General features: G+C 32.9%; 2 protein-coding genes and 1 long non-coding RNA gene across 4 annotated transcripts in view; 2 read left to right on the top strand and 1 right to left on the bottom strand.

Annotated features, from left to right (window-relative positions):
- The first annotated feature begins 908 nt into the window (after positions 1-908).
- LOC146540518 (uncharacterized) lies at positions 909-22,682 on the top strand. 2 transcript variants are annotated; one of them, XM_085200018.1, is made up of 3 exons: positions 910-2,247; positions 19,136-19,269; positions 20,227-22,682. In XM_085200018.1, the coding sequence occupies exons 1-3, from the start codon at positions 1,057-1,059 to the stop codon at positions 20,228-20,230; spliced, it is 1,329 nt and encodes a 442-aa protein (XP_085056144.1). In that variant the 5' UTR covers positions 910-1,056; the 3' UTR covers positions 20,231-22,682. The 2 variants fall into 2 exon arrangements, with proteins under 2 accessions (XP_085056153.1, XP_085056144.1); XM_085200027.1 differs by lacking the exon at positions 20,227-22,682 and having other exon boundaries at positions 909-2,247; positions 19,136-19,273.
- LOC146540519 (uncharacterized) lies at positions 8,278-9,984 on the bottom strand. Its single transcript, XR_014879163.1, has 3 exons — positions 9,869-9,984; positions 8,923-8,979; positions 8,278-8,672 (listed from the first exon to the last, which is right to left on the bottom strand). It is a non-coding gene; the product is annotated as an uncharacterized LOC146540519 (long non-coding RNA).
- Positions 22,683-25,301: 2,619 nt separating the features above from the next.
- The window catches only part of LOC146540520 (uncharacterized), a 30,662-nt gene continuing 29,738 nt past the window's right edge, over positions 25,302-26,225 (top strand). Inside the window, exon 1 of the mRNA XM_085207160.1 lies at positions 25,302-25,625. The gene's annotated coding sequence lies outside the window, so the exon portion shown is untranslated. The remainder of the gene's footprint in view (positions 25,626-26,225) is intronic.

The following is a 26,225-nucleotide window of genomic DNA, read 5'->3' on the forward strand; positions in this document are numbered from 1 at the left end:
TAATTGTTTCTGTTAATAATTCTTTTATATTATTTTCGTTGAATTATTTTATAGTTAAAAGTTAAAGTATTCTTTTCACAATATTATGTTATAGCCTATTTTAAATTATAATAAATTAATGAAGATTTAAGACACTCAAGCACTCAACTTGTGGGTTCGATTCCCACGGAAATAAAATATTTAATATTTTTACTTCCTCGCTCTGGTTACGAGGCAAAGCGTGGCGTTGAGTTCCATCATTCATGACCTCCACGCAAACGGGAACGGAATGTTTTAACTAGGTTCCCAGGGTTTCTCTGCCTATCCTGCTATGTGCAGGATACAGTGGCTAAAAATGAAGAAGGCTTAAAAAATGTTCTTCTAAATCTTCGTTAATTAATGATAATTTTGTTTATGTAATTATTTATTGGGATTGGGATTTATCATTATTGTTTTAATTTTTATAAAGACAAAAGATAGAGAATCAATTTGCCACATATGATCTTTGAACCATATAGAGGTGTGAAAAAAAATACTGTAATAACATTATCTTGATAGATAAAGTTCTGGATCTACTCTCCGTATTTAGCCTATATATATTTCCGGAAACGATTCATATGTAATGAAACCACAACGACAATTATCTCCCATCGGTGGAATTGACCTTCAGATTTCACTATATCAAGACAAAAGTGTGACATTCCGTCACGTCGACGCGTGCAGTGGTGACTGGTGACGCGTTGGGTGAGAGAAATGCGGCCGAATTCGCGACGACTCGTTTGACACAATGCCGGTTCATCGGCACTACTTTACCTACCTATACCCTTAGAGGCGTCTTCGCAGGTGCGTAAGCGCAGGTACAGCCTGTGCCCCTTCCCCGCCCCCCTACCCCCTCGCTCGCCCCCTCCGCGCTCCCACTCGCCGGCCATCTTGAATTCCGCTCACTCAGAGTCAGACCCGCGCCCGTCTCGCGGCCGCCGCACGTACGTCGTCTTGCAGCGAGCGACTCATAAGTTATCAACAGCAGTGATTCTTAGTGATAGTGATTAAGTGTCATGTGATAGTGCAGTGCTAAAAATGGAATCGACGCCGATCTGTCGGTGTCGCGTGTTGTACCTCGGCTCCGCGGTGCCCCAGCAGAGCAAGGACGGCCTACAGGGCATTCAGGAGCCTTTGCGCGAGCTGTATCCGGAAAAGGGGGCGACCACCGGCGGAATAGACTCGTGGCTGTCGGTGTGGTCGAATGGAATCTTGCTGGAGAATGTCGACGAGAGTGGCTCGAGGGTATCGAGATTTTTTCCCATTTCTAGTTTGCACTATTGTGCTGCTGTAAGGCGTGTGAGCGTCGAGGGTGCGCCCAGATTTTTACCTTTGGACTCTCCGTTTGCAAGAGCGCCGGCGGCGAGACGGCCTCCTTTATTCGCAGCTGTGTTGCGTCGTACACAAGGTATAAAGGTGTTGGAATGTCACGCCTTTATCTGCCGTCGCGAAGCGGCCGCAAATGCCCTTGTGCGATGTTGTTTTCACGCGTACGCCGATAGTTCATATGCAAAACGACTTGAAGCAGAAAGGTCACCGTCACAGCTGCCGCCGGAAGGTGACGAGGAGGTTGAAGTATTCGATGGAGATGAAAACCATAAAGTATGGGTTGGAGAAATAGAACGCGACGATGCGAGCGATGATATTCCTCACCCAGCTCGAGCACCTCGTCCTCGACAAATTACACGACCCGCATCCGTACCACCTCCCCCTCCACCACCTGAGGAACCAAAAAAGAAATTAACAACCAAAAAATCAAAAAAGAAATCATCAGCGTCAGCAGACGAATTATACGCGACGATGCCTGGTCCCGCTGTAATGAATGGAAGGTCGTTAGGACGCGCACCACCCGCCTGGGCGGCGGCGGGTCATCCGATGGTTCTGGTCGCGCATCCGGCTGCTACTCTTCCACACGCCAGACCAGCTACGATGGGCCACAGAGGTCGCGTACCCGCAGCATTGGCACCGGGCCCTTTTCCACCAGGACCACCTCCTGGACGAGGTCGAATACAATATGCCACAGTTGATCCAAGACGCTCAAAGCCACCTCCGTCAGCAATGAAAGCCGCTCAAAGTATGACAGGTCTGGAAGCTGTCGAGGATTCGGGCGGAATATACAGAAAAAAGGGTCATTTAAATGAACGGGCATTTTCGTATAGTATAAGACAGGAGCATAGGAGTCGGTCGCATGGATCTCTTGCTAACCTCAAATTCGCTGCTCCACCCGAGGTAAGGATATATTTATTTACATGTTAATATTTCCCTTTGAATTTATAGTCTTAATGTTATATATTAGTATTTAATTGCTAGTATTTCTGCAGCTCTAAGTAAAGCGTGACCATCGCTCACTTCTGTGGAATGTAAGTAATCCAAGAAAGATTACAGTATTACAGTCGCCTATCATCGAGCCGGGCCTCGATTGCGGTTACGTCGATTAAGGAACTTGTCGTCACACGCGGTCAAACCAGTTACAAACGTTGCCAACGATGTTACCACAGATTTGTCTCCATGTTCGAATGTTCCAAATCATGAACTCTCTTATGTTCCTTCCAAAATTAATAGGTATTACGGTGAAATGTTTATTTACGTTTATATTTCCATTTCTTCCACTCAACACGCAATGCCTCCAGAATTCGGCAGAAAGTGGGGAACGGAGTGTCTTAACACTAGGTTCCCTCTGCCTACCCTGCTGTGTGCGGGAAAAGACGTGAAGCTGAGTCAGAATTCTGTAGTCAGAATTCAGATAATATCTCATTTCTAAATTCTACGTTAATCATTTCCTAATCATTAATTTGTGAGTACTCGTTATAGGTATTTAAATAATTTGAAATTACCTAATAATTACGACCTTAACATAAAAATATTTCACAGCGTTAATGACGACCTGTTTTTGAAATCTATGGCGTTAATTAAAATAGTGTAATTACAATTATTCAGAAGGAATCATTTGAAATCTTATTACTTTGAAATGAAGGTTTGGAAACCAGTTTAGCTATATAATATACATATAGTTGATATGAATGAGCTCATCGTATGACTTGCGTAAGGCGAGCAAAAAATGTACATTTATAAATACATTTACTTTGGAAATACATTCCTGGTCCGTGCATACTTTACATGGCTTACTGAGCGTGTGCATGCAATTTGTTGGAAACGGAAAACGTTACCAAATGCCGGCATCAGGTTTTCATTGACCTCGTAGTTTAGTACTTTCGGAAAACGGTTGTCGATTTTTTTAAAATTTTAAGTGCATATCATTATTTATGTTGAAATTAATGTGTGAAGTTAATGTTTTCCTTATATGGAAGAGTACTTTTTTATTTTTTATTTATTTCACGCTGTATTCCACACATAGTCGGGTAGGCAGAGGGAACCCCGGTACCCATCTTCCGCCGAATTCTGCACATATTGTATATTGTGTTGCATTGTGAAAAAATGAAAATAAAAAATTTCCTCGAGTGGAAATCGAACCCACAGCCATAGTTCACTTTTACAGTTACACTTTGTGCTCCTGCGCCATTACTAGCCTAAAGGCCTACTTCATGTTTCTAAAATTATATTTCGTCGTGTTAATATCAATAATCGTGCCTAAATTTGATTGCCAACATTGAGCGCGTTGATGTCTTTCGTAAAGGTTTTATTGTATGACGAATATTTTAGTTCTTTTTTTATTTATAACATTTTTTAACATACATTAGTGTATGGTAGTATGGTATATAGTATATAAATAAAAAAATATACCCAAGTTCGCTTTAATAATGTCTAATTGAGATAGATTTACCATCGATAATATCGTTTCTTAACGTGCAATATATAAGAATATTTAAATAGTTTTTAATATTTTTTTCTACTTGCAAAAAAATATTATGCATTTGTTCATTCATATACTTTTTTAAAGAGAATTTTACATTTTTAACACTTGGCCAGTTAAATAAAACTACATTTGGACCATAATGCTAGTTTCATTTATTAATTAAGAGCAAAAATAATGAAAATAGCGTTAGGTATCAAATGTAAGTTTTGATAACATAGTTAAGGTAAACCGTTCAATAAATACCTATGAGGTGGTTCGCTATCAATCACTAGTTTATTTCTTTTTCAGCTTCACACTGTATTTCATATATAGCATTGTAAACAGAGAAAACCTAGTGTTAAGACACTCCGTTCTCTACTTTCAGCGAAATTTCCGAGGAATTACGTTTCGAGTGGCAAAACCCAATGCTTCACTCTGTTAACACGATGTTAACAGAGCGAAGAAATAGAAATATTAATGATTTATTAATTTTCCCGAGTGGGGATCGAACCCAAAACCATAGTAGTTCCGTCCCATAGTTAATAGCGAAAAGTAATAGTAAGTAATAGTCGAGTTAATAAAAGCGGTTTTCGCCGGTCCCAGGCCACAGTTACACTGCACTAGTTTACTTAAATGTGATTACAACGTGTGACCCCCTATTGTGGAGAATACCAAGGAATATCTGTCAATATGCAAGCGATTTTGTTCCTTATTCCCTTTTATTAGCGTATTCGGCGCAGCTTAAAGAAGTAATAGCTGGAAGTCCCACGCGAGGCGGTCGCACGACGCGACGGTCAATGGTTCTGTATTCAATGTTCGGTCGGTCTTTTAATATTATCAAATATTTTTTATTGTGCTCTGCTGCTCTGCTAAATAATATATTTTTTTATCTTCCAGAGAAAAGCAGAGAGAGAGAATATAAATTTTATTCTGCTTTTCTCTCAATTTGCAGTAGTTGCTGCTTTTTTAAATTTATTTTAAGGTCTATGTATTAGGTTGTAAAAACGTTGCGTTATTGAAATGAGATTTCTTTTATAATTATGATTTAATCTAGTATTGAGACAATCGGTTCCCATTGAGACATTTCCGTTTCTCACTTTCTGCCGAATTTAACTCGTTACCAGAGAGAGGTTAAGAAAATAGTAAATATTTCTTCAAGTGGGAATCGAATTCAAAACCTGTAGCGTTCACAGTCGCATGCTTGCCGTCCCTGCGACATCATTGGCCTCTATATTAATAATCTATATATATATATAAAATCGAAAGGTCACTCACTCATCACGAAATCTCAGAAACTACATGTGCTAGGAATCTGAAATGTTGCATAGGAGTTATTTATAGGACGTAGGTGCTCGCGAAGACGGGAATTTGCAATATTCGACTTCTAAGGGGTTGTTTTTGGGGTTGAAAGTTTGTATGAAACTTCGTTACTACAAATGCTAGGAGTCTCAATTTTTTCATGGACGTCACTTATAGGACGTAGGTACTCATGGAGACAGAAATTAATATTAACGTAATTCACGCAGGCGATGCCGCGGGCGGGCCGCTAGTATTTATATAAAAACATGTTATACAAGAAGGCTTGGCTCGAATTCCACTACTCATATATTTTTTAATACGTTTCACAAATATATTCTGACAACAGTATGGAGCAATTTTTATTTCAAGTTTTAAATGTTTTTTATGTATGCCTATCTACGTTACCCATAAATATTTTACACCATGAGTAGTTTATTATTAATAATCTTTAATTTTTTCTGGAAAATGTTGAAATGGAACTTTGTTTATTTATATATTTTGTCTTTGTCTTTATATATTTGTCTAGTCTTTTATTATACGTATTATTGAAATATATACACAACTAATATAACATTACTTACGCACGAACCAGTAAACTTGTATTGCTAAAATTCCATTAGCCGTGTTATATTACTTGCCATTAAAATGAAACTATAGCCACTCACGCACGTTTCATTTTATAAATTTGGTTTCTAATATGAAATATATGTAGTATTCAGATTTTTATAGTCATATTCTGTGCAATATATATTAGTAATAAAAAAAATCAGCTTCCCGCTGTAACCCGCACACAGGAAGGTAGGCAGAGGGAACATAGTGACAACAACTTCCTCTATTCCCGATGATTTCTGGCAGCAATGCCTCCAGAATTCTGTGGGAAGTAAGAAGGGGATTGTCTTAGCGGGAACCTAAAAGGGTCATGTCAAACGAGGTTTTTCTCAAAGTAACAGTTACAGATCGAACTATCAATTACCACGTGTTCCATAAAACGAATGAGCGTGACGTAAAGTTTTCGTATTTCAATTGGTTTTAACGGGTCTCTTTGACAACGAGAGCACAGTGCTGGATCGATTTTGACGAAAATTAATATTTTGTTGTGTTAAATTTCATTTTTTAAATATTTTTTAAGGTTATTTGAAGTTATTTTTATTTTTTAATAAAGAATTTATAGACTAAGATGTTTATTGTTAAAAAAAGAGCATAGAGTATAGAGTTATATTTCCAATAATTTAATAACACTTTACTTATTGATATCTATGATTTTTTTTAGATATATCGTTAAAATATTTATTTTTATATATTTTTTATTATTTTTCTTATTAATTTGCCTTACAAATAGCTTAGTATTAAAAATATAATACAAGAAAATAATACATAAAAACTTAAAAATATTTCGTAAGTAAAAAAGTACTTGGAAAACGTTATACTTTTGATCACCTATTTGATTTACGAACCGAGATGAATTTAACGGTATAAAACACAAACAATTTTAAGCCCATAATTACATTACTTCTTTTTAATTTTTTATACTTAAATATCAAAGATTCTCTTTTATTGACACAATATCTTTAGTTTAGTTCTTTTATACTAACAAGTAGTAGGGGATAGTTGAATTAGTAAAATCGGTGTAATACAACGGTGTAATAAAAATTAACTATTCATCGTGCGGTGTTAAATTCCGCTACTTAACACGCAATGCCTTCAGAATTCGGCGGAAAGTGGGGAACGAAAGTATCTTAATGGAAATCGACTGTATACTAAGTTCCTAGGTTCCCTCTGCCAACCCTGCTGTGTGCGGGATAATGCGTGAAGCTGAATTATTTTCTTGTAATTACTAGTATTGTATTTATTACAAGTCAACATGAGTTAAGTCGTTAATCAAGATTTATCGAGAGCACATTTATATAGAAGTTAACTAGAAAGTAGTTCTAGTATCAAAATATAACGAACAAATATGTTGTTAAATTATAATTTATATACAAATATATATAAATTATATTATAAATATATTATAAAAAAAGTTCTTAAATGTGAAATAACACTTAAAATTGTCAAAAATTATTCCACTTTCTTTCTTTAATTTTACAGTAATCTAATTGTCCTTTGACAGGTTTTCAACAAGTTTCAATTTGTTTCAATTTAATTTTTTGTTACTATTTTTTTGTATTTTCAATAAGTTCTTATAGTAGCATGTTTTTAGGCTTTGTTTGTTTATACCGTACGGAGTAAATGGTTATATAATTAATTATGTATACTTATATATATATATATATATATATATATATATAGACAGGAATACTCTAAAAGAGCCACATGGAGATACGAGTATAATGTTTTTTTGTGCTGGTTCACAAAAATTCAAGGAAAAGTAGTTAAAATATAACTGTTTTTATTTATATTTTAATGTTATTAATAATCAAGATCTCATATGCCGAGACGTAGATTAACAAATAAACTAAATTTGAATTATATTCTAAAAAAAATATTTGTTTTATTTACAACTTTACCGTAGTGTCAATGTTCTAACTAACACTTACGTAATAAATTATCGAAATCTCTATTGATTTATATAAAATTTCACAATATATGGACGATGTTTTGCGTCTTTGTTCTCTTTTTTACTAAATATTTAAAAAAATAACAATAATTTTTTGGCATTATATTATATGAATAAAATAATGAAAGATGAGTTTTGTTTGAAATATAATAGAAACTATTAATAGTTCAGTTTGTCAAAGGTGCGAGGTGACGTGTTAAAGTTGGAAAGCCATAAGCCATAGACACATAATATGCATAAAAGAAAAGTCTTAGAAAACACATAACAAATAGAAAGTTAATGTACTTAAATAATACTTATTGAATAGTTAAACAGTTGGATTTTTAAACAAATATGCCTTTTAAATTACATAAGGGATAAGCTAAATGGCAAGATTCTTTAAAAAATTATCAATAATGACATTAAATTCTAAAGTGTATGGAGGAATTCTTTCCGTCTTCGTATAAAAATAAAAATAATTCTTTATTGCATACAAAATAAGTAACATATCATCAAAAATACATATATATAATATCTAAGAAATTTCTTCCAGGTACAATAGCATATTATGACAAAGAAAAAGCAGAAAGGTCCTAATCACGGATTTAAATATATATTAAACAACTGTAAATTATATTAAAAATATACTTTAAATGTCACAACAATACTTCCCCGAGTCATATGTGGACATCGCTTTCAGGGAAACACCTAGGAAGCCCAATTCAACCACTTTTACTGACTTATTGAAAGATCTTGCTAAAACATTAGAATAATATTTTCGTTTTCAAAACATTATAAACAATTATAGTTTATATGTATGCACTTTTACAAGAAGACGAGCATCTACTAATTTTAAACTTTAGTTATTGTATGCAATTGATAGCACAGACAATTGATAATATTTACTAATTTATTTTTGTTTCACACTGTATTCCGCAGATAGCGGTATAGGCATAGGGAACCTAGTGTTAAGACACTCCGTTCCCATCAAGACACTTGCGTTCCACATTTTCTATATAATTCCTCCTAAAAAAATATATATTTAATTTAATTGTCACATCAGCTAAAAACTAGAAATTAGCAACAATTTACCATTCCATTACAACATTTATCAAGCAAAGCTGTTACTAACGTATGATCGTGATATTGGCAGGAATTCAAAGAGTTAAGGTAAAGGAAAATATAACGTAAAACCATATAAATAAAGTATATATATGTATATATATAATTTAAACGTAACCCACTTCGCGCCTAAGCGTATATTATGTAGACATACCTTGCTCGAGCATGCGTGATGGTTGCGCAACCTCGTCTCGCTATCGGTTACGTTCATCTATGGATAATAGTTATTAATCATTTAATAATACTTCTTCGATGTTTTAACGACGATATGTTAACTTTCACTAGAGTTATGTTCGTCAGGTTATATCAGTCAATTAGAGATAGTTTAGTGATAGGACACTACGCTTATTATTTTCCGTCGAATTCCGAAGTCATTGCTTGACCGTGTGTGTGTTTGCCCCCATATTAGAGCGAAGAAATTAAAATATTTAATATTTCATTAACTCGAGCGAGAATCGAACTCACAACTGGCTCATCTATGTATTTAATCTACATAATATGTATTTTATTTCTACATAAATATCGCGAACTATGTTTTTTAGGACGTTAAAAAATCTGACTTGTGAATTGTATATATGCGAGAAAATATACTGAATAATTTATTATTATTGTTGAGAAATAGGAATATTTCAAATATTATCGCAATAATTGCTATTACAATGTAAATTGCTGTTAAATCATATGGGTGTTTATTTATTTATTATATTTTTCAGTTTCACGCTGTATCCCGCATGTATCAGGATAGGCAGAGGGAACCTAGTGTAAAAACACTCCGTTCCGTACTTTCCGCTGAATTTTAGAGGCATTGCGTGTTGAGTAGCGGATCTCCCCACCCTTGTTACGCGAGCGAAGAAATAAATATATTAATAAATAATAATTCATGCTATATGCCATGACGGCCTAAAATTTATATTATATAGGTGCTTATTTATACCAATTTACTCACGCAGAATACTTCCTAGTGCCTTCACTAGCATATCCATAGACAATTTATGAAATCTAGGGATGTACTTGCAGCTAGTAAATTAATACGTCGAAACAATAGCCAGGCGAAAGTCGACCTTGACGCTCAAATAATAGATACTATTAAATTTACATACCTTTATGTAGGTCCAAGTACGTTAATGCAAATGTCAGGCAAGTGGAACGCCGATTGGAATGCGGGTTTCGAATGAACCGACTCGATGCTCCGAATACAACACTTCATATATATTCTTTATTCTAGACAAGCGATTTTAACCTTTATTGTCTGTGGAATACGTCAATGTGACGTAATCACGTGGCTTTGAGAATGAAGCTACAAAGAAATCGCTGACATCTAATTTTTTAATTTTAATTATTGATGAACATAATTATAATCGAGAATAAATCGTTTGTATAATTATTTTTCATTTTAGCTTTACTTTGTATTTTGCACGCATCAGGGTAGGCAGAGGGAACCTAGAGTTCACAAACACACACACATACACACTCTGTTCCCCATTTTCCGTTAAATTTAGGAGGCATTGCATGTTGAGTGGCGGAACTCAACGCCGCGTTTTACCTCGACACCAGAGCGAAGAAATGTGAATAATAAATATTTAATTTCTTCGAATAGGGATAGAACCCACAATCAGTCGCGCTTATAGCCACACTGTCCTCAAGTCGATATCTATTTTACATATTAAAATTTGTAACCTTGTAAGGGCTCAGCGTCTACGAGTACATAAAATATTTCCCGTTACAGACGACACTCACAATCTATCTTTATTTATAGCTATAATAGCTATGCTAATGCATTTTAAATTATGTATGAAAATGCAATGAATGATGTAAGCTCACATCTTAGAAATATCTTTGAATTTTATTTATAATTGAGTGTAACGTGAATGCAATAATATTTTTTCTTGTAAGTGGTCATTTTATTAGAAAAAAAGGTGGAGAATTAGTGGAGAATATAGTGTAGAGAATAAGATTTCTCAGTCTATCTTGAAAGGTGCACTGAATAAGAATACAATAATAAAATTATTATTTAAATAATAGTTCAAGTACTTTTCCATCGTCGTCCATGTCATATGAAGAAATTATAATTTTATTATATAGTACCGCTAGAAAAATATCAGTTACAGTTCGATTATGACGTTTGTGGGTCAGCAGTCAGCAATCAGCAGTCAGCACTGCGTCCATTCACAAAGGCATGACACTCGTTCAAGGTTAGCGCTTTCACACAATCAGCTGTCTTGGACCTTCCTGATATGAAAATACTTGGAACTCCTTATATTATCATTTTCAAATCATTGATTCAATTCTACGTATAATACAAAATTTTTTTAATGATATTTTTAATCACAATTCATGTTCTTGTTCTTTAATCAATTATAAAATAATAAAAACCTGAAACAACTGTACGCAATTAAACGCCAAATAAATCAAGGCGAATGCGAAATGCGAGTTTTTTTATTGATTTTATTCGTCAAACACGCGCCGCGTCGGTTTCGAGAAAGTAAATACACAAAAAACTCGTCTGTTAAGTTTCTCCCGCCAAAACTGAGATCAGTGACCGACTGACACTCGATACTCCTGCAGTGGAACATGAGAACTCCTGGCCGCATCTGGCAGTGTTTTATGACCGAACTGGTTTGTCATCAAAACTTGTCTTTACTTCTCATCATCACCCAACCTTGGGCAGATATCTTGTATACGCAAATAGTAGTGTTTAAAACAAAAATATTTAGTAAAAAACATATATTATGTTGCCATATCGCACTATGTTGTGGTTTGGTCTGGGCTCTGGCTTTCTTATGGCAACATTATTGACAAATTCATATAATATTTAACTTGTTTTCATTTTTATAAAGTATACATCTTCTTTATAAAAATATTAATTTTAATAATATTACAATTTTTTTATACAAAAATATAGAATAACGAGTTAAAGTGAAAGTATTTTTTCAGTTCTTGAATTATTATTTTATTTACGTAATTTATATTATGGACGTTGAACATTTATTATCATATCCAACTTATCGTCCTAGTTAAAGACATTTTTAGAAATATAATTGCACAAAATTATACTATGCAAGTAACTAACAATTTCCCTTAAATAATATGACGCTTTTAATTTATTGCCAGGCCAATCGAAGCCCAGATGCACAAACGTGTAAACGTTGCAGGTAGTGGGTTCGATTCCCACTAGACAAAAATAAAGTATTTTGAAAAGAGAAACTGTTGAGTTTCTTGCCGGCTCTTCTCAGCAGAACTGCCTTCCGAACCGGTGGTAGCTTTTTATTCATATGTTCATTCGACGATTCAAAAGTGCTTATAATAATTGCCTATTTGAATAAAGAATATTTTGAATTTGAATTCAATAATTATTTCTATTTTCTTTGCTCTGGTGTCTCAAGCTCAACACGCAATGCCTCCAGAATTCGGCGGAAAATGGGGAACGGAGTCTTTTAACATTAGGTTCCCTCTACCTACCTTGCTGTGACGCTAAAAGAATGTGTGTAGTTGCTAGTAAAAAGATATAATTACACAGTAGTCCATATCGGCTGGTAGCAGCGTAGTCTAATGTTATAATAACACTAAATGTGATTAAATTACAAGCTGTCAACGTAATTATATATATAATAAATATACTTACTTTGAGTAAGTTGTCCTCATAGTGCTTGTCTTGCGAAACCGATCATGTTAATTCAACAACAATTTATAATTATAATATTTTTAATGCTTATTGCACGTTATTAATATACACGTAGATACGTCGTCGTGCCGCAGAGGCACAAATGTGTGAATGTAAACACGACAGGTTGCGAGTTCGATTTCCATTAGAGGATAACAAATATTTAATATTTTCATTTCTTCGCTCTGGTGTCGAGATAAGTCGTGGCAAAGAAAAGTGGGAAGAGGAGTGGGTCTCTGGTCTAGAGGGTGCCCGTGATACAGCGTGATTCGCTCATATCTCTCCTTAGATAAGTACAAAGCAGCGTAAGTACTTGTTTTACGCATGCATTCAAAACTGGAGGTCATCGACTGTATTTTACTTTACCCTTGAACGCAAGAATGAGGAACATTATATATATTTAATATTTATTATTCGAGAACACAGTATCAAAGATACTGGAGGAAGGTCACGTAATAGCATGAAGAACCCTCGGAGGGCATGTACGAAGAGGTTGATGACAGTGGACGAGGCGAAAGAGGTATGTAGAGACCGTAGCGTTTGGCGCTCCGTTCTCTCTGACTACCCCGCTAGGGATAAAACGTGAAGTTAAGTTATTAATGTTTTTACAGTATTCATACGTTATACGAGATAGTTGATATTTTAATTAAAAATAAAAACAAATATGATTAATTTCGCCTTGAAATTTTTGCAGCTGCTACTACTGTACTTTTTTTCGTACATAATATGTATTTTTAAAGCTCATTCATTAATAAGGCACTCCTTTTGATCAATTGGATATTTTTTTATATATAATTAAATATAATAATATAAATAATATATTATACACATAAGATACGATAAAATGTATATGACATTTCTATATAATATTTGAAGTCAGTAGTGGCGCACGCGCAGGGGCAGCATGTAACTGTTAACACGGCTGATTGTGGGTTCGATTCCCACTCGAGGAAAGGAAATATTTAATATTTTCATTTCTTCAATCTGGTATCGCGGCAAAGGCGGTGTTGAGTTCCCCCACAGTACACGTAATGCTTCCAGAATCTGGCGGAAAGTGGAGAACGGAGTGTCTTAGCACTAGGCTCCCCACTTGAACCTAAACAAACATCTTATCTACATAATTTAACTCAAATAAGTAAGATATTTAGTCGCTCAGCCATTACTATGTTTTTGCTTGTCAAGTCGATACACAGCTGACATCATAATGTTTATGTTGCAAAGAAATCTATACTCGATTAAGCATGTAATATGCACGAACATAATATTATCTCAGAAGAAGTGATTTATGCGGGTATATTTATACTTTTATGATGATTATACTAGCGACCCGCTTGCGGCTTCGCCCGCTTGTTCTTCAAAATTGTTAATTTTTCGTCTGAATTGTGATCTAACAATATTATCGTTTTAAAGATAATTTATATATAAATTTTATAAGATAAATTAATGAAGCACTTATTTTGTATTAAACTTATTGTGTAAATATCAATGTTTAGACAGACAGCGATGAGTTCCAGATTTTTTTTTTACAGAAAAACTATTTATTTAAATTTATTGTAATTATTAAATTACAATACATTTAAATAAGAAAAAAATTAAAAGAAAAAGATTTTTTTTAAAATGGAAAGTGAAATAAAATAACGAAATAACTACTATAAAAATTATATAATTATTTCAACTTTAAATGACATTCAATTATGCATTCAATACTTTAAATAAATTAAGATTAAAACATTAAGAACTTATCTAAATTAAGTTAATGATATAAATGTGGTAATATTCTAGTGGTGCTTGCTTTTTTTCGACGTGAAAGTAATTAATGATACTAATATAATAATGATAATTTGTTCTCTTATATTACTTTTTTTTTTTTAATATATATCACTGCAAGTATTTTTTTTTGCTTATTAAGGTTATAATAATATATTCTACACTTTTGATTCTCACATGTCACTAAAAATACGAATCACATATCCATAATCTCATACATTTAGCTTACCCATGGAAATGCCACGGCAAGGAACTTTAGGAACCTGTTTTAGGTGTCACAGTCTTCAAAGTCATTGATACCGTATGTCCGTCCTAGGCTTAATAACTACTAAAAAAATACAAATCATTGGAAATATAGATTCAGCAATATACATTTTTTTTATATTATAAATAAAAATAAAAACGGAGAGGTCGTCATGGCGCAGCGGCACAAAGATGTGACTGTAACGCGACGGTTATGGGTTCGATCCTCACTCGAGGAAACTAAATATTTATTTACATTTATATTTTCATTTCTTTGCTCTGGTGTCGAGGCAGAGAGCAGCGTTGAGTGCCGCCACTCAACACGCAATGCCTCCAGAATTCAGCGGAAAGTGGAGAACGGAGTGTCTTAGCACTAGGTCCTCTCTGCCTACCCTGCTGTGTGCGGGTTACAGCGTGAAGCTGAAAAAAATAAAAACGGATAATGAAGATTCTCAATTCTCACACACACTCTACACAACTCTAGTTCTATGCATAACCATGAAACATAAAAAACCGGTTAAGTGCGAGTCGGACTCGCCCACCAAGGCATCCCTACTAATTTCACAATTGTAGGTCAACAGGAAGTACAACTTTTAGAAGTTGACAAACTTAATTTACGGGCATATTTACTTATTTTGTATGAAATGAATTACAATAATAAGTTTGTGATGTTTTTTTTATGAAATACCAATAATTTTATTCTTTTCGTATTTTTTTCTTTATTTGTATTGTAACTTGAGATAAACAATCTCAATAGACGGACAGATAACAAAAGGGTTGAAAGGGTTTTATTACTTCCTTTTAAACCCCAAAAAGAATATGAAACATATTAATAATATCAGTTGTAAATGATGCCGTTACTATTTAAAATTATGCTTCTACAGAGTACATTAACACTCAGTTGTGAAGGCTCTCTGTAAAGTCAATATTTGTAAAGATGGTAGAAAGTAAGTTTCGAGGTAATATACCTGTTGAGATGTTCATTTAACAGCAAGTCAACGGGGGACAGGTTTTTTAGAGAACTAAAAGAAAAACGAAATATATTCTGTTCGTAATCTTATATTTTAAAATACTAGGTTTTACAATTGAGTAAAAATTATGACTTCTTTGTCTCTCTTTATTATTTTCGAATATGAAGAAGTAAAAATATTGTTGATGAATGATGACGAAACCTCTTCCTTTTTGAAATCAGCAGTTGGCTAAAAAAATTATTGATATTTTTTCAACAATGATTTCTATTGAACGTTTCTAAATATGTTTAAATTTTTACTTAATATAACAAGCTTTGGCTTACAAGTTACAATTAATTAATAAAAATCATACGTATGACACAAAAAATATTAATTAATTTTAATTTTCCTTTTTTTAAAAAGGAAACGAGTCTCTCATTAGTGCAAAATTTGACACATCCGTCAATATCTATTCCTATGGGTATTTCTCGTTAAATTAAAACATGGTAGAAAATTATTTGTACATTTTTTTAAAAAAAATACTATATTACATTATTTAGAGAACTTCGTGGCACAGTGGCTTGCATGTGGTTTTAAATGCGATGGTCATGGATTTGATTCTGAGTCCATGAATATTTTCAATCTCGAAAATTGGGTGGATGGTGGGGGACGGAGTGTTTTAACATTAGGTTCCTTTTCTGCTATGGATGAAACTTCGACCGAATAAGATATATTTAATATTGTAATTAACATATTATTAACAAACTTAATAAACGCAGATTTTTCTTATAATAAATGAACTTTATGATAAATTCTTCATTTATTTACTAAACTCTCTTAAGTAGCTACGTAGTTACAAGAATTTCCTTTTAGCAATGTCCACACGGCCCGGCTCCGGGTCTTCGCACCGGCCTGACTCTCCACATATAGCAAGTCAACTTTCCATCCGAACTTGCCTTTATTGCACAACAAACTTTTTTCACACTGGTATTTGATTCGAATTTCTAAATACCTCTTGAATGTGACGTGAGAAGGAAGAGCGGACAATTAGCGATTTAACGCGAAACCAACAGAATAGGTGAAGATTACATAAATATGCTTCCGCTGTTATAAACGGTGATGAAGAATTAATGGATGCTTATACAATTTTGATATTTTATTCAGTAATGTTAAGTAAATACATATATTTAAATATTTCTAATACGCGTTATTTGTGAGTTCAAATCTCGTTTAGGACTAAGTAAATTTTAGAGATACTTCCACTAGGTTCCTTATATATGCGTAGGAACTTTAAATTTAAATGTATAATTGTATAAACTTATACAAAATATATTGATTGTATAACACTTTTTATCTAGCAGCAGTGAGAATTTCTCCTTATGATTTATAATTTTTTTTATGAAAAAAAAAAACAAAGCAAACGAGTGTAAGGGTCACCTGATAGTAAGTGATCTCTGTGAGGATCCCGTGTCACATCAGAGAAGCTACTGGTGCGTTGCCGGCCTTTTGGGTGGAAATAGACGTAAAGGAACTTGAAGTAAATGTCAGACATTCTGACACTAGGCGTGGCTTTAAGATGAGTGTTCTCGAAAACTGGTGACGTAACTGAGAATGAATGGGATTTTCTTAGTGTTTAACATGAAAGCTTATATTTCCTGGCTTAAATAGAACCAGGTTCCTTATTATATTGTTATTTCGGCACTGGTCGATGTTTTTTCGAGACAGACTTGCGCTGTATATCCCCCCTTACTTTAAAAAAACTCCTAAACTGACGTAAAAAACACCTTCTAATTTAAATAAATATTTACATGAATTCGTTTATTAAATACAATAAAATTACTTTTTATTATAAACCTGTTCTTTTAATGAAAGAAATTACAACGCCTGTTGGTTTCTGTAGAAAAGATCAATGGAAATTCTTTATTAAAGTGAAAACGTTCATATAAATATTGGTACGGTTTTATTTCTTCACGATTATTACTATGCGAAAGTAAAATATTACTAGCCGTAATTTCTAGAGTATACAGTATATATTTGTTTGTATAATATTGTTAGTCCACACTTGAAAAATTACTTTTTACTACATTTCTTTTATTTACGCTTTCGTTGATTTTATCGTGTTTAGTCATTGACACGTGATTTCAAGGAATAGTTTAGCTATTACAGGCAATGCTTGTTATTATTACATTTTATTCAGGAAAAATGTAACATTAGTGTTACAAGATGTTATTTAGGGATTTTTAAAGTGTTATTCACACTATAGAATTACATTCCATTCCATTTCCATTTATAATGAAATAGGAAATCACATAATAAATTTTACGTAGTCTAATTTTGGGATGTTTTGCAAATATTATATTAAACAAATACATTTAACTTTGTGGCTTTCCTAAAAAATGAATTAAAATGCAATGATATTAAAGCATATTTTCTTAGGTTTTTTTGACATTTATCGTTTTTAGGGTTCCGTATTTAAAGGAAAAAAGGAACCCTTCTAAGATCACGTTGTTGTCTGTCAAATGAGATAAAACTTGAATGCTTGGAGAAATTCAAATATTCTCAGATCTACGGTATCTGAAAAAAAACATATTTCTACATTTACTTAAAAAAAGATATTACCGTTTATATAGCAAAAAACACGTATTTCGACATTATAAATAGAATCAAAATTCATAGGGTACTTCTGGTTGACCTAGAATTATGAAATTTGGCAGCTAGCATCTACAGGTAGTACTAGTTCTGGAAAAAATGAAATCTACAGATTTACATTTAAATCCTAAAATTAATAGTCTTGGAAGAGGATTAAAGCCGCTAGTTCAAGTGAGCTATCAGATGAACGGGCTCTGGTTAAACTAAACTTGAATTTAAGAAAAAGCTCGAGACCTCCAATTTCTGTACGGAACCCTCGGTGGGGGAGCCCGACTCGCGCTTGCCCGGTTTTATAGGTTAAAATTGCAAAAGTTCTTTAATGTACGAGTATATAGTACACAATTGTACAAAGACATAGCACGTCCTAGCGAAGTGTCCATCGAGAAGCAATATTGTTAGCGATTACATCCAACTGCAAACTATTACCGTAACATCGATTGTGTAACTCGCTGGTTACGTCAACTCTTTTGATAGTATGACCGGGTCGTACCAATTTTACGACGTACTTTGTAATTTACTTACTATTTATAATTTGAGGCCGTAGTGGCTTAGGGGTACAAGGGTATGACTGGCGCGACGGTAGTGGGTTCTCCCACTCGAGGGAATTAATTATTATTTATTAATATTTTCATTTCTTCGCTCTGGTTCTAAGGCAAACGCTCGACGTTGAGTTCTGTATTAGCCAATGTATCGAAAAAATCGGTGGAAAGTGAGAACGAAGTGTTTTAACACAATGTTCTCTTTGCTCATCCCTCTGTGAGCGGGATACGGCGTGAATCTGATTTCTTTACTTACTATTATAGAGCATATGGATTGCAGTGCAATTTATATTCTATATTCTAGTTAGAGAATCAACGCATCAATTATTTTTAATATCTACTAATGCGAAAATTTAATGATAATAAGTGTTATTGGCATTTAATTTGTATTTCTTTTGATTTCTTCCAAGAAAATATTATGTAATTTTGACTACTGCCATATTAGAATTTGTAAATATCACAAAATATAAAAATACATAATAAATAATCAATTAAAAGGTATAGGTATATTTTTTGTGAATATTAATAAAAATAACATCATAATTTCCAATATTCCAGGTGGAGACAGGTCGTGAAGAACTAAAGAAAGAGCGCGAGATCATGCAGCTAGTAGCTGGTCTGCAACTCAACTCGGATGAAGTCGAACGTAGAGAAGTACCGCCGCACATGATACGCGCGAGGCACGGCCCCAGGTAAGGACGCCTTCATATTATTGAATTCTTCATCATTTTCTTATTAATTTCCACGAAAGTTCTTCTCAAAGTCGAAGTCTTGGCTATATTAGATTACGAGAAGTAATTTTTTATTAGTAAGATTTAATAATAAACAATAACATATATACTATAGTCAAGACTAAGGGTGTTGAGCTCGGCCAGTCAACACGTAATGCTTAGAAAATATTGGTGGAAGATGGGTACGGAGTGTATTAACACTAGGTTCTTTCTGCCTATCCTGCTGATACAATGTGAAGCTTATTTGATAATAATATTATTAAAAGTAAATAAAACAATGCTATAAATATAGGTTAGGAAAGTAGGTAATAATTATTTCACAATGTTAGCTATAGCATATATGCAGTATAAGAACCATGGGTGTGCCATTGAGTCAGTACAATCGAGCAATTGTATGGAAATTGATGGCACTGACTTATTGGTACATTATTATAGTGGAAATATTGTATGAGTTATCTAATATTCAAAGTTGACAATTAATAAAAAATAATCAGCTTCACGCTGTTTCCCGCACACAGCGGGATAGGCAGAGGAAACAAAATGTTAATACACTCCGTTCCTCACTTTCCACCGAATAAAAAAATATTATGAGTAAGATTTGAGAACACTCTTTGTTCATTTTTGAAAAGAATTTGAATTTGTCTTAGCGTCCCGCTGTATCTCGCACACAGATATGCAGAGGGAACGTAGAGTGAAGGCACTTCATTTTCCACTTAATTCAGGAGGCACTGCGTGTTGAGCGGCGGAACTAAACGCCACCCTATTAATGAAAATATGAAACATCTAATTTCCTAGTGGGATTGAACCCACCACCTGTCGCGTTTACAATCACACTTTACGCGACGACTGGCTTCAAACAATGAATGTATTGTGTAGAATTCTCGAGAAGTTATAAAAATAATGTTATTTCCATTTCAGATAACATTACGCCGGGAGCAGTGCCAACGAGTTGAAGAAACGAGTAACGAGTGTTGCTCTCGTAGAGCACCAATCATCACCAATTACGAATATATGAAACATTTCTACCCAGCCTCGAGCCCCTTAGGCCCCCTAGGCCTGGCCCGCACGCTCGTAGAATATCGATTGCTAAATTGAATCGAATCGATGTCAATACAACTCGATTCATTTGCATCGATTTGTCACGATTGTTCTTTCATTCCGTTTCGAATGTGGAATACATTTTCAAATGTGGAATACATTTGAAACGGAGACAGTGCAATCGAAAACAATGCGACGTCGTGTCGCATTGTTTTCGATTTACTTTTCTTGGATGTGTTTTTTTTATATAAACGATACAAAGTAAATTTATATAAATGTAGCAATTTTCCTTTAAAATAAGCTATTATTTTTGGAAAGTTTAATAAATAGTTTTTTTGTCATCAATTTTTTTTAAATAACTCACGCCTAAACAAAGCTGTTCGAAATCGAAAAAATGTATGTTTTTTTTATATTGTTGTTGTTTAAAATTAACAACAACAATATAAAAAAAAATGTAATTTTGGAGTTTATGCGTAGTTGTATCATTTAAAAAATAATTAAAAAATATTTAATTATTTTAAAACTTAATTTGTTTCTAATAGTCAAGTTAGTATCGGTGTTAACAACTTACAAATTGAGGAAAACGCGATAAAGTAATTTGTCAGTTAATTGGCTGGGGCAATAAAAACACGCGAACGTTCTTTTGTTTTAAAAAAAAAAATAACAATATATAAGAGTCACAGATAATAAATGTTTTAATAATAATAATAAAAATTAGAATAAGCTATCTGTAATATTATATGAAGTTCGAACGAGTCAGTAGATTAAGATTTCATTGGACTGTATTTAATTGAACACACAACCTAACAGAGTGTTTTAAAGATTGTGGAAATTATTATGAAATAAATAATAATTCCTTTGGAATATTAGCGAAAGAATAAATAAATTGTAATTTCAAATTGAAAAGATAAAAAATACAATAATACTTTATTTTTATTATGTAAATAAAAATTAATAAACAAGATTATATATGGGAGTCCTTATTTTGTATAATTTTTTTTATAATAATAATTCAATGGACCTTCACCATAATATGTAGATGAAATCGCAAATGAAAGTTTTGTCTTTTCTCTTATTCTTATATACTTGGTAGTTTATATTAATGCAGGCCAAAGATCACTACATATTCGTTCAGCTTTTAGATGTTGTGATTTTGGCACATTTTATAAATATACCAAAATTATATATCAAAATTATAAATATAAACATTCCAATATATCTATATTACAATAAATAACTAATAGCAGCTAAAATTTCTATTGTATTACTAGAATAGTCAAATTGTTTTACTACAGTACCTAAATAGACATTGAAGCACAGAAGTAACCTCAGACCATAGAGTTAAGTTGGCCTCCTGTACATGGATGTTGTACAAAAGAATAGGGTAAGTTTTCTTTTAAATTACAAATAATTATATACAATGGCAGACTACAGTCAAAAATGGGATATTTTTGCCTATTGAAGAATACTCTACAAAACCCTGAAAAAACAACCATTATTCTACACCTTAACGACAAGAAATACAGATTTGTCTATGGTTATTATTTTTCAAATGGCAACAAATATTGGGTCTGATGTATCCCAATAATTTGGTCTATCCCAATATATGGTTGAAATTAATCAATTGAAGCGAACTATATTTTTTTTATTTTTACAAGTAATAAAATAGCTGTTTTTGGACAAAATAAGTGAAAAAATATCCCTTACCTTTAACTATTAGCTTCTTTTAAAAAGGCATACATTTAACATAGATATTTCTTGTACACATATCGCTTAAAGTGCCAATAATTAAATGTTTTCTAAACAAAATCCAGTTTTATTAATTTTGGTTTTTAAAACTTTCTTTTTGAATACCCTATGTTAATTTGTTTGTAATTTAACTATTTAATAACATATTTCATACCGTCGTTCTATAACAGGTACACTTTTTAAATTGCATTTGTTATATCTTGTTGGATTGCATCTTAATTCTTATCGTTTAATGTTCTAGTATGAAAAAGCGTGGGTTTTCACGTATTTTATATTGTATTTTATTTTTGTATGAAATTGAAAGTAGCATGTATATAAATGTCCACAGCTACGAAATTTCTTAAATATTTTAGGCTATGAGTGCCATTAATGTTATTTCGTTTGTAATTTCTTTATAAACATCGAATAATTAAAAATTAAAATAGTAATTATTATTATATAAATACGAACGTACTTATTTTAAATAAAAAAAATGTATATAGGTTTACTGGTATAGTTATGTTTTAGACTAATTTCAAAAGTTACACAACGATTGTATTTTATTCATTCCATTATTTTTATACATGTATAATAAATTAATAAATATATATGTTTTGTTTTATTTATTAATTGTTAGTTAAAAAAAAATAATAAGGTAACTGGAGCTAAGGCCTGTATGACATTAAAATGTATATTAATTGTACTGAATAATATAGTGAGGTCAGTTGAGGCGCAGAGACATAAACGTGCGACTGTAAACGCGTCTAGTTGTGGGTTCGATTCCCATTCGAGGACATGAAATATTTAATATTTTAATTTATACACTCTGGTAACCAAGCAAAACGCGGCGTTCAACTCCGCCATTCAACCCTCAATGCCTCCAGAATTTGACGAAAAGTGATGAACGCAAGTGTCTTAATGAGAACAAGTGCTTTAACACTAGGGGCCGTCTCTTTCGTAAAAAAAGATGTAATTATAAATAATTTATACAATTTTTTGTATAAATATAATTTTTGTATAAATCTAGTTTATACAAAGTATTTGGTCATGAGCACCGTTGGCCATGGAAAGACAATGCCACGACGAATAATGAAAATTTAGCTCTACCTACCGCCATCTACAGTACAGTACACTTTCTTCTATTGAAATAACATCCTTTCACTTCAAATTCAACACTACGGTCATAGAGTTTAGCAAATAAAATAGTTCTTACATATTCATATAGATGGCGTTCGATATATGAAGCCAGTCAGTTCGTTAATCGTTTCATAATTTATAATTACAGTGCGGTCAACCAGTCGTGGCCGCTCTGAAGTTAGGTTTTCTGAACTTTGTGGTAAGAAAATAATCAAATGCTTAAATACTGCAGAGCTATTTACAGCTACCTTCAGCCATTTACAGCGGCCATGATTCGTTGGGCGTATTGTATAATGGAATAACATAAGCCAAAGCCAGCCAGCTACTAGTTTTAGTTTTTAATTGAATATTTTATTATCCTGAGAAATGATTCGCATAGGTTTTTATTATAGCATTAATATTTTATTTATTTATTTGTATTATCTATTTACTAGAATTCCATCAAAAACATATCGACTTAGTCGACAAAAGAATGGGAAGTTCTCCCAGGGGGGTCTCTCGCTCTAGGGTTCTCTCACTCTAGAGGTGCCGAGTTCTATGTTCATTCAGGATATTCAAGCTCTAAATTTCACTCCCTAAAACAGGTTTTATTATATTGGTAAGTTAGTGTACTTCCTGCCTAAAAAATATTCAAACCAAATTTAGATAATAAAAAAAATAATTAATTAATAATATTTATGACATATTATGAATTTTAATGTGTTTGTACAAGTAGAGAAGAGGAAGGTTACTGGTGACAGTTATATCGCAATAAATGCTGGAATAATTGATGCTTATTTAACAGCATCGACATACCCCACGAGGATAGGGTATAATTTAATCTCGTTACGCCAGCTGTCTAGATTGAGTTTCTCCATCATAAATATGAGGAAGATTATAGCTTATAGCTTATAAATATTATACATGGCGTAGGCTTAGCCATCGTTATTCAACCGATAAGTGCATTATAATTAATAACGGAGAAGGCGGGTTCTGTGTCGATTACTTTGTTAAGATTAATATGAAAGCAAACTGCCATGTTACAAGCGATGGTGTGACTGTAACGCGACGGTTGTAGGTTCGATCCCCGTTCGGGGGAATGAGTTATTGTTTACTAATGTTTCCATTCCCTCGCTGATACAAAGGAGGAAGGTACTCAACACGCAATGTTTTGATGATTTGGAGCTATCCTATCCTCTGCCTACTCGGCTATATGCGTGATACAGCGTGAATCTAAAAAAAACTGACATATGTAAATGCCATGTACTATAGTGGAAGGAGGGGAAGGCAGAATGGTATACTTGGAAAAACCACCCGTACTTAATCACCATATTTTAGGAACTCATCATATTATTTACTAACAAAAAAAAATAAAAAATTGCGAGTAAACTGTATCATCATCATTATCATCATCATCGACAACCATCTTTTGTCCACTGTTGGACATAGGCCTTCCCCAATTCTCGCCATCACCCTCGATCCTCAGCTCGACCCATCCGCTTCCCGCCAACCTCTTTAGGTCGTCGGTCCATGTGGCAAGGGTCGAACTTTCTCTGAATTTGGGATTCCTATCAATTATAATATATTTGGGAAAGTCTAAATATAAATAATAAATAAACTAGATTTCCAAAAAAATAAGAGCAATTAAAGCTCATTAGCAACATACGAGCTAACACTAATATGTTATTCGTAACATTATTAAATGTTAATTCATCTTTTGAAAACTGCACACTTTCACAACCTTAACTCACGAGCACGAGGGAGTGGTTAGAAATACAAAATATTAACTTTCACACTGAATCTATAGGCACTGTGGGTAAATAAAAAACATTCGAATATTTCACATTTGTTTATGAATTTAATTTATTTAAGCTCAAATTCGATCTTAAATATATATATTTTTTTATATTCATATAGTAGCAGCGGGTTATCTAGAAAAATCCTTTAGAAATACACACTTCAAATATAAATATAATATACAATTAAACTATACTAATAATATAAATATTTTCATTTTCCATAATTTTCATAGAAAAACATTAAAATAATAATTTCAGCGAAGTGCATCGTAAACGGTAAGGCACCGTTGCGTTTAGTTGCGTGAATGCTCCTCTCCTCTACCTCCGAGCAGTTGACCACCGTCCGGCATTCACAGAGCACGCTTTACACGCTCTTACCCCGTTATTAACACTGGCACGCGAGAGACAATAAAAAAAAAAACGTCCAATTAAAAAGAAAACTTTATCTGTGGATGTTACGCGCGCAATCTAAACGAACGATGCTGCTTGGAATGTGATGTGTTTGTGAGAAATATCGTGGCTGATAAATTTAATTATAATTTATCTATTTTTAGTTGTTTTTGTTAATTGTTGGAGAAACATTTTTCGATGATTTGGATTTACAAGCGTTTGCTGTGTTCCCGACATTTTATGATGGTGAGTAAAATAAATAATATGTTTTTCATTAGAAACATTCTATGATAACGAAGATTTCTAATAATTTTAAATTATTAGAAAACTTTGTGATCGTAAGAGTATATTGTACTAGCTCTATGTTTTTACGTCTACATATCAATGATTACATAATAATGTAATAACTTTGTACGGTTAAATTCAAAAGTTTTATTGTAATAATAATATATTAATAAATTATTGTTCCGTGTTAATTTTCAAAGAAATTGTTCATATATATGTAAGTCTTACAAATAACACTAACACTAACAATTTTCTAGATAAAAGGAAGTAGTTTTGGGTTTTAATAACTAATTTTAAATTGGCAGAAAATGAAAAACGTACGTATTTAACATGTGTTATCTGACACAGTTATTTTCCCTTTAAAATGCGTGAACTGAGTGAAAATAGTGGAAATTTCACAAAAAACTATTAACGTTACTTAACCATTAGATGTAACACATACAAATATAAAAGAAATAAATGCGTACAATTGAATTATTTACGTAAATCTTGCAAAAACTTATATCAAAAAAAAAAGAAAGATCATCGAGTGTGACGCTTTCCTCATAATATAAGAGCTCA

The sequence above is a fragment of the Heliconius melpomene genome, chromosome 2 (assembly GCF_056956725.1).
Source record: "Heliconius melpomene rosina isolate 202511_hmr_F chromosome 2, ASM5695672v1, whole genome shotgun sequence".
In the NCBI taxonomy this organism is placed as follows: domain Eukaryota; kingdom Metazoa; phylum Arthropoda; class Insecta; order Lepidoptera; family Nymphalidae; genus Heliconius; species Heliconius melpomene.

Coding starts and splice junctions, on each gene's coding strand:
- LOC146540518 (XM_085200027.1), top strand. CDS start 1,057: ATGGAATCGACGCCGATCTGTCGGTGTCGCGTGTTGTACCTCGGCTCC. Junction 2,248..19,135: donor AATTCGCTGCTCCACCCGAG/GTAAGGATATAT, acceptor CCAATATTCCAG/GTGGAGACAGGTCGTGAAGA.